This window comes from Oratosquilla oratoria, chromosome 25 (genome assembly GCF_046742065.1).
Source record: "Oratosquilla oratoria isolate Oo_2021 chromosome 25, ASM4674206v1, whole genome shotgun sequence".
Classification (NCBI taxonomy): domain Eukaryota; kingdom Metazoa; phylum Arthropoda; class Malacostraca; order Stomatopoda; family Squillidae; genus Oratosquilla; species Oratosquilla oratoria.
Window position 1 is genome coordinate 48,424,231 of NC_134801.1, and position 9,742 is coordinate 48,433,972.

Below are 9,742 nucleotides of genomic sequence, written 5' to 3' on the forward strand. Positions count from 1 at the left end.
GCACCTTACAGGAGGTACAGAGTTGGCAATTTCTATGAAATAAATCAATATATGAGGCAACAACGAACTATCGATAGAATCAAAAGCCACGTCGTTACTGTCACAGAAAATTTAATCTTTGTCATTTCAACTAGGCTGAGTCTCACTTTCGTTACCCACTATGTGCATATCTTTCAGGATAAGCTTTCCAACCTTGAATACATTGGAATCATTATGATTAGTTAAAGTATATATATATATGTTATTTACTGATTCCTACTTTCTCTAAGCGAGCAATCAGATTAGCCCAAACCTCGGCTTGAGTTGCTCGTTCTATCATTTCTCTAACTGCAGCTGTTATAACTTTCAGCTTATGTTAGAAATATGGAAAATCCCACTGGACATTCTGTGTGCTATATTTCATTTGAAAAATATCCGAGAAAGGTTCATACAGTATATCAGTGGGCTTGCTTCACCTAGGTCACTTGGTAAAGGAAATATTCCAATTTAAAATGCAACAGCTAATAATGGTAACAATGCAATTGCAATAATTCAGGTGAAACGGATGTAGGACAGGCTCTGGTCTAGAAAATGAGATTGGCCTGTTATTTGTTAAAATCGTCTTCAGGAGACATTTTGTTAACAGTTTTTGGGGTAATTTTGATCGTCTTTTATTATTGGCAGTGTTGTCATTGTCGTTGGTGTCTTATTACAGTCGTAGTTGTTGTCATTGTAGTCATTGCTATTCCAGGTGCCATACTTTTGTTCATTTACCTGAATGTATTTACTTCATTGTAATACTCAGGGGGAGAGATAAACTCACAGGGTCATACCTATTTTTCTCGAACTAGCATGCATACTTTTGATTTTCTTTAAGATATATAGAGTAAAATATTTCACCAGAAAAATGTGATGGAAATTGGCGCCAAGAAAATCACGAACATGACAACAAAATCTTGTTTATTCGTCGCTCATATATATCCAAACCTTACAAGAGCCACAGGAAGGAATGTTTTCCGTTTTTGCAGCCATAGAGTGTCAATTAGTTCTTCCTAAATTATGTATGAATAAATCAAGTGGACAGTGTCATGGTGACTAGAACATTGGAACTTTGACTAAGAAAGTGCTAATTACTTTGGTATTATTAGGTCTGAGTAAAATGTTTTTTCATCGCTGATAACCAGATCAGGACTGAATGAGAAGTGTGTGGTAAGTGGGGTAAGTATGGGCTCAAGAGAGGCGTGTGTGAATATGAAGATGGGTGTAAGTGAGTAAAGGTCGATTATGTAGACGAGGACCTCAGTAATTGGTGCTCAGAGTGTCTCTGAGGCACCTTCTCTCGAGGGGTTCTTGGCAAGCCACCCTCAATGGTGAGGGTGGCCTAACCCTCACCCGGAGGAGCTTAGGCATATGTTGGAGGGGGATGGTAGGGCGCTGGAGTGGGATGGTAGGGTGCCGGGGTGGGATGATAGGGAGCCGGGGTGGGATGGTAGGGTACCGGGGTGGGATAGTAGGGCGCCGGGGTGGGGTGGTAAGGAGCCGGAGTGGGATGGTAGGGTGCCGGGGCGGGATGGTAGGGCGCAGGAGCGGGATGCTTAGCCTCACCCTCGTAGGAGACTTCGGCTACGTAGCCGCTGTAGTCATCGGCGTCGAAGTTGACTGTTTCAATTCGGCCGTCGGGAAGAGCGACGTGGTAGGAACCCGAGGTGACGACGCCGTCGCTCTTCTGCTCGTGGGCGTAATCGTTGCCGGAGTAGTCTTTGACGGCGTAAGCGAATTCGAAGGGCATACCAGGCTGATTGTAGGTTGGGCGAGGAGGAGGATTGTATCCGTAGACTGGGGCCGAGTCGGGTTGTGGACCGGCCCATGCCACAGCCACGGAGACGGAGAGGAGGACAATCTAAGGGAATCAGATGATCATATAAATTAGGAGGTAAATAGAGAGGAACGACGAGACTCAATCATCTATGTTGCAAATATGACATATCAACACCCAGCTTTAAATACTCTTTGAAAGAGTGATATGACAATCACTCCTCTATATATCCAACATGAATGTCGTACGCAGAGCCTTCCAAATAGCTAGAAGCAATAATTATGTGAACACAATCACATTTGATCATCGACAATTTTGATGTATCTAACCCACGGTCAGCTAGCAATGCCGATGATCTAAGACCTTAAGACATTGAAGGCGATCTTTAACCGAGGTACAGACGTGCTCGGTGTAGACACTAGGCAAACGGCGATGGCTCAAGTGCTACTAACCTTCCACATAATGCTGATGGACTGAAACACTCGGCGATACGAAGTGACGAATAGACGAAGAAGAGCTCCATTTATACGTTGGGACTGCACGAAAGGAGCCTTTCATCAGGACCAGCAGGTGACGTTTGCGTGCGTTCAAGCCTGTGTTCTTGTGTGCGTGTATGTGTGTTGAATTTTGTGTGCGTGCTTGTGTGTCTAGACGTGCGATTTAGAAATCCCTGACCTCATCTCACCTTTCCCAAAAATTAGTAAAACTCTAGCATGTTAACTCTTGTCGTTAATCAGTATTGTACTGCTTATATTTGTGCTTAATCCGCTCATTTAAGAAATCTTTAGGCTGGAAAGAGAAAAATAAATGTTTATCTATGATTACATGGTAGCCGTATATTATACCGCGTGTGAGCAACGATTTGCGTGTCCCCCCCCCTAAAAAAAAAAGAATAGTATAGTGATATATAGGATAACCGTGAGGATTGCAATCACCTTCACTGAAGCTGATGCTACAATTACTACCGTCACCATCACTAATACCATCGCTACCATTACTCATATTTCCATCACAACCACTACCATCATTATCACAAACACTACCACGAATATCACCACCATCACTACACCATCATCATCACCTCCACTGCCACCATCATCATCACCACTACCACTGTCGTCGTATCATCATCATCACAATCATTAACATCATCATCACCACTGATAGTATCACGTCGTTACCGAAGTGCTTTGTTTTGATTTGGCTAAACGGAAGACCCTCTTCTTCCTTTCTCCATCCTTCATCTTGTGTCGGGAGCAATGACGGATACCTCCCTGGTTCATGTGGTGGGCCTGCAAGATGATGGACACTCTTTTTCAAAACCCGTCAACCACCTCACCTCCATCATGAGGTGCTTCCCTGAGGGGCTGACACTCAGTCTTCGAACTAAGTCCTGGTTTTGTCTTTGTCAACTTTTTCTGTATTTATAACACCTTTCCAATCATGTAGAGGTGAGAGCTGGCGAATGCCCCCAATTTATTAAGTGTTAACTCTTGGGATTAACCTTTTGACCCCTCCTACTGTGGCAGGCAAAGTGAAAATCGGCATTGGCATGGGTCGACCATATTTGCAGCCGTCCTTTCGACCCTGATAATGGCGAAGGGCTAACGATTTCTTTTCTTAGTGGTCATGTAAACTTCACCCGTTCTTCTGTCCTCCTGTGGTAGTAGCAAGGCTGGCGATAGGAGCAGAGGTAGTAGAGTAACGTTGAAGAAAGTGATTTTTATGGACCATAATGCTGTAAACAGTGATGATTGTAACCAAAAAATGAAAGACGAGAGAAAAATGGTAACAACGAGAATCTTAATAATTAATGTTTTTCTCTTCTCTTTCTCTATTGTTCTGATTTTTTTTTCATCTATCGAGAAAACGAGTGACAGTCAAATGACTCGCAATTATTCCTCAAACCCGAAGACACGATTTGGCGAAAGGGGGAAATAGAGAGGAAGTATGCTTGTGTATGCACACACACGCGCACACACACACACACACACACACACACACACACACACACACACACACACACACACACACACACACACACACACACACAAACAAACACGCACACACACACACACACACACACACACACACACACACACACACACACACACACACACACACACACAAACACACACACACACGCGCGCGCGCGACAGTCGAAGTGACAGCGAAGATTGGACTCCAGAAAAAAATATAATTTTCGTGGTTCTCAACGAAAGGGAGTACCTGTGTTGTATTAGTGGGGAGGTGAATAAAAAGGAGAAGGGGAGGGATTACTCAGGTAAATGGAAGGTAATGAAGAAGGGGAAGAGCGGGCCCCGTAAGTCAGAATGAATGTTAACAAGAGACGTGCACGTGATAGAGGTGAAGTGGAAGGGGCTAGTAAAAATGTAAAAATTAGAAATATAGATACGAGCAACACAATAGAAGGTGAAGATCATTATTTCTACGAATTTAATGAGGGAGGAGATGACAACCTCCTCCGATTAACATGTCTAGAGGAAAAACTAGCAAAAATAAACGAAAGTTGGGAGGTTAGGGTCAGTCAACTTAGACGGATTACATAAAGAGTTGATAAATTGAAAGAACTAAGGAAGGCGAGCAAAACCTAAAAAAAAAAATAGAAGAATTACAAAGACCGTTAAAAGAGGTAAAGGATGGGAATGAGGAATTAAAGAAAAATTATAAATAGAATAAAGAGTCCATAGCAAACGAGGTACAGGGTTGGAGAAAAGTCCAGGAGAACAACAAATTTAATTTAGAGATATAGTAAAACCACATATAAAAGAACAAACTAAGGACACAGTTATTAAAGTGATGAGAAAGAAGGAGAATATAGTAAGAGACTTAGCGGATAAAAACAAATATATAATTATGTTTGGGATGGAAAAAAGTATAATCCAAATAGGACTACACGAGTAAAAGAGGAGAAGGAAAAAGAAAACAAGATATCAAAAGTAGTTCAAGAAGATGAACAAGAAACAGGGAAAGAAATTGAAGAAATATATAGAGTAGGGAAAGAAAATATAGATAAGACCAGACCAATTGGAGAAAAAGAGAGATGAATAAAGAGGAAGAGGAAAGAAGAACAATAGAAGCCAAGGAAAAAAAAACGAAAACAGAACAGAGTCAGAGAAAGAGAAGTTCTATTGGAGAGTAGTGGATATTAAAGTGAGGAAATGGTTCATAGCAGAGAAAAACAGTAAGTTGTGTCTATGCTGTTCTTTCTTGTGGTTCTTTAAAAAATCACTGGTAACAAGGATCCGTGTGTATTGCAGAGGAAGGCAGCATTGGAGAGACGGTTCGTTTCTCTGTCTTCTATGAATTGGAGGAAGGATGATGATGTTGTGGTATACGTATTTGCCTTAGGCACCATTACTTTACATTTCATTCACTCTCACGGGAACTCTCCAGCTGTCAGGTTCTTGAAATGGAATGGAATTGTAGTGCTGTGGAGGGGCTTCAGACAATGGAGTAAGTCATCATTACCGGTTCCCTACTTCTTCGACAACAAAAATGTCTTATTTGCAAACCCATATTCTAAAAGACTAACAGCCTGCAACACTTTGCAACATGTAGGTAGACACCTAGGGAATGTGTCAGTCAAGCTGTGGCAATGCCGTTCTACAGTATATCGTCGAAACATGTGTTACATATTTTGTGTGTGTGTCTTGTTCACAAGCTTCCATTCCTTACCGAGTAGTGTATTTGTGCTATAGTGAGACATAATTACGTCCTTAACACAAAGTTTTAAGTATGAACAGCGCACCTTACAGGAGGTACAGAGTTGGCAATTTCTATGAAATAAATCAATATATGAGGCAACAACGAACTAGTGACAGAATCAAAAGCCACGTCGTTACTGTCACAGAAAATTTAATCTTTGTCATTTCAACTAGACTGATTCTCACTTTCGTTACCCTCTATGTCCATATCTTTCAGGATATGCTTTCCAACCTTGAATACATTGGAATCATTATGATTAGTTAAAGTATATATATATATATATATGTTATTTACTGATTCCTACTTTCTCTAAGAGAGCAATCAGATTAGTCCAAACCTCGGCATGAGTTGCTCGTTCTGTCATTTCTCTAACTGCAGCTGTTATAACTTTCAGCTTATGTTAGAAATATGGAAAATCCCACTGGACATTCTGTGTGCTATATTTCATTTGAAAAATATCCGAGAAAGGTTCATACAATATATCAGCGGGGAACCTTCACCTAGTTCACTTGGCAAACGAAATATTCCAATTAAAAATGCAACAGCCAATAATGGTAACAATCCAATTGCAATAATTCAAGTGAAACGGATATAGGACAGGCTCTGGTCCAGAAAAAGAGATTGGCCTGTTATTTGTTAAAATCGTCTTCAGGAGACCTTTTTGTTAACAGTAGTTTGGGTAATTTTGATCGTCTTTTATTATTGGCAGTGTTGTCATTGTTGTTGGTGTCTTATTACTGTCGTAGTTGTTGTCATTGTAATCATTGTTATTCGAGGTGTCATACTTTTGTTCATTTACCTGAATGTATTTACTTCATTGTAATACTCAGGAGGAGAGATATACTCACAGGGTTATACCTATTTTTCTCGAACTATCATACATACCTTTGAATTTGTTTATGATATATAGAGTAAAATATTTCACCAGAAAAATGTGATGGAAATTGGCGCCAAGAAAATCACGAACATGACAACAAAATCTTGTTTATTCTTCGATCATATATGACCAAACCTTACAAGTGCCACAGGAAGGAATGTTTTCCGTTTTTGTAGCCATAGAGTGTCAATTAGTTCTTCCTAAATTATGTATGAATAAATCAAGTGGACAGTGTCATGGTGACTAGAACATTGGAACCTTGACTGAGAAAGTGCTAATTACTTTGGTATTAGTAGGTCTGAGTAAAATGTTTTTTCATCACTGATAACCAGATCAGGACTGAATGAGAAGTGTGTGGTAAGTAGGGTAAGTATGGGCTCAAGAGAAGCGTGTGTGAATATGAAGATGGGTGTAACTGAGTAAAGGTCGATTATGTAGACGAGGACCTCAGTGATTGGTGCTCAGAGTGTCTCTGAGGCACATTTTCTCGTGGGGTTCTTGGCGCGCCACCCTCAATGGTGAGGGTGGCCTGACCATCACCCGGAGGAGCTTAAGCATATGTTGGTGGGGGATAATAGGGCGCTGGAGTGGGATGGTAGGGTGCCGGGGTGGGATGATAGGGAGCCGGGGTGGGATGGTAGGGTGCCGGGGTGGGATAGTAGGGCGCCGGGGTGGGGTGGTAAGGAGCCGGAGTGGGATGGTAGGGTGCCGGGGCGGGATGGTAGGGCGCAGGAGCGGGATGCTTAGCCTCACCCTCGTAGGAGACTTCGGCTACGTAGCCGCTGTAGTCATCGGCGTCGAAGTTGACTGTTTCAATTCGGCCGTCGGGAAGAGCGACGTGGTAGGAACCCGAGGTGACGACGCCGTCGCTCTTCTGCTCGTGGGCGTAATCGTTGCCGGAGTAGTCTTTGACGGCGTAAGCGAATTCGAAGGGCATACCAGGCTGATTGTAGGTTGGGCGAGGAGGAGGATTGTATCCGTAGACTGGGGGCGAGTCGGGTTGTGGACCGGCCCATGCCACAGCCACGGAGACGGAGAGGAGGACAATCTAAGGGAGTCAGATGGTCAGATAATTTAGTAGGTAAACAGAGAGGAACGATGAGACTAAATCATGTATGTTGCAAATATGAAATGTTAAAACCTAGCTTTAAATACTCTGAGAAAGAATGATATGACAATCCTTCCTTTATATTCAACATGAATGTCGTGCGCGGAGCCTTTCGAATAGCTAGAAGCAATATTTATGTGAACACAACCACATTTGATCATCGACGATTTTGATGTATCCAACACACGGTCAGCCAGCAATGCCGATGATCTAAGACCTTAAGATTTTAAAGGCGATCTTTATCCGAGGTCCAGACGTGGTCGGTATCGACACTAGGCAAACGGCGATAGCTTAAGTGCCACTGACCTTCCACATGCTGCTGATGGATTGAGACACTCGGCGATGCGAACTGACGAATGGACGGTGATGAGTTGCATTTATACGTTGGGCCTGCACGAAAGGAGCCCTTTATCAGGACCAGCAGGTGACGTTTGCGTGCGTTCGAGCCCGTGTTCTTGTGTGCGTGTATGTGTGTTGGATTTTGTGTGCGTGCCTGTGTGTCTGGGCGCGCGATTTGCAAATATCTTACCTCACCTTACCTTTCCCAAAAATTAGTAAAACTCTATCAGGTCAACTCTTGTCATTAATCAGTATTGTACTGCTTACATTTGTGCTTAGTCCGTTTATTTAAGAAATCTTTAAGCTGGAGAGAGAAAAATAAATGTTAATCTATGATTATATGGTAGCTGTATATTATACTGCCTGTTAGGAACCCTCTGTGGGTCCCCCCCTCAAAAAAAAAAAAAAAGTTGGATAGTGATTTATAAGAACACAGTGAGGTTTGCTATCACCTTCACTGAAATTGCTGCTACAATTACTACCGTTACCATCACAATACCATCGCTACCATCATCATCATTACTCTCATTTCCATTAGAACCACTACCACCATCATTACAAGGACCACCACGACTATCACCACCATCACTACACCACCATCACCACCTCCACTGCCACCACCATCATCACCACTACCACTGTCGTTGTATCATCTTCATCACAATCATCTTCGTCATCATCATCGCTGATAGCATCACGTCGTTACCGAAGTGCTTTGTTTTGATTTGGCTGAACGGAAGAACCTCTCCTTCTTTTTTCCACCCTTCCGCTTGTGTCGGGAGCAGTGACGATTATCTCCCAGCTTGATTTGGTGGGGCTGCAAGATGATGGACACTCTTTTTCACACTCCGTGAACCCTCTCACCTCCATCAAGAGCTGCTGCCCTGAGGGGCTGATACTCTGCCTGCAAACTGGGTCCTGACTTGCTCTGTCAACTTCAACTGTATTTCTTACACCTTTTTATCCATGGAGAGCCGACAACTGGCGAATGCCCCCAATTCACTACGTGTTAACTCTCGGGATTATCCTTTTTATCTCTCCAACAGTGTCAGGCAAGATGACTCCGCCGCGAGAAGACCGGCATTGGCATGAGTCGACCTTGTTTGTAGCCTTACTTTTGACCCTGATAATGGTGGAACGGTAACGAGTTTTAGCCATTTTTTCCGTAGTAGTCATTCAAAATTCACCCGTTCTTATGTTCTTCTGTAGTGATAGAAAGGATAGTGATAGGAACAGAAGTAGAAGACTAGCGTTGAAGAAAAAGGATTTCTATGGATCATAAAGATGGATATAGTGGTAATTGTAACCAAAAAATGAATGACGAGGAAAAATTGTGAACACGAGAATCTTGCTTATTAATGATTTTTCTTCATGAAAAACGTGACAAATGCTGTTTTTCCATCTGTCGAGAAATCGAGTGAGAGTCAAATGACTTGTGATAGTTCCTCAAGCCTGTGCATATGAATTGGCGAAAGGGGGAAACAGAAAACAAGGATGCATGTGTATGCACACACACACACACACACACACACACACACACACACACACACACACACACACACACACACACACACACACACACACACACACACACACACACACACACACACACACACACATACAGACACATACACACACACGCACACACACACACACACACACACACACACACACACACACACACACACACACACACACACACACACACACACACACACACACACACAAACACACGCACACATGCACACACACACACACACACACACACACACACACACACACACACACACACACACACACACACACACACACACACACACACACACACACAGATTAGCTCAGAAGGGGATATGGCCTAAGTTGGAACAATACATGAATTTAAATTTATATATGA

General features: G+C 42.6%; 1 protein-coding gene across 1 annotated transcript; it reads right to left on the bottom strand.

Annotated features, from left to right (window-relative positions):
- Positions 1-1,381: 1,381 nt before the first annotated feature.
- Positions 1,382-2,781, bottom strand: LOC143039127 (uncharacterized). Its single transcript, XM_076208984.1, has 2 exons — positions 2,731-2,781; positions 1,382-1,879 (listed from the first exon to the last, which is right to left on the bottom strand). The coding sequence occupies exons 1-2, from the start codon at positions 2,779-2,781 to the stop codon at positions 1,382-1,384; spliced, it is 549 nt and encodes a 182-aa protein (XP_076065099.1).
- Between the last annotated feature and the right edge of the window lie 6,961 nt (positions 2,782-9,742).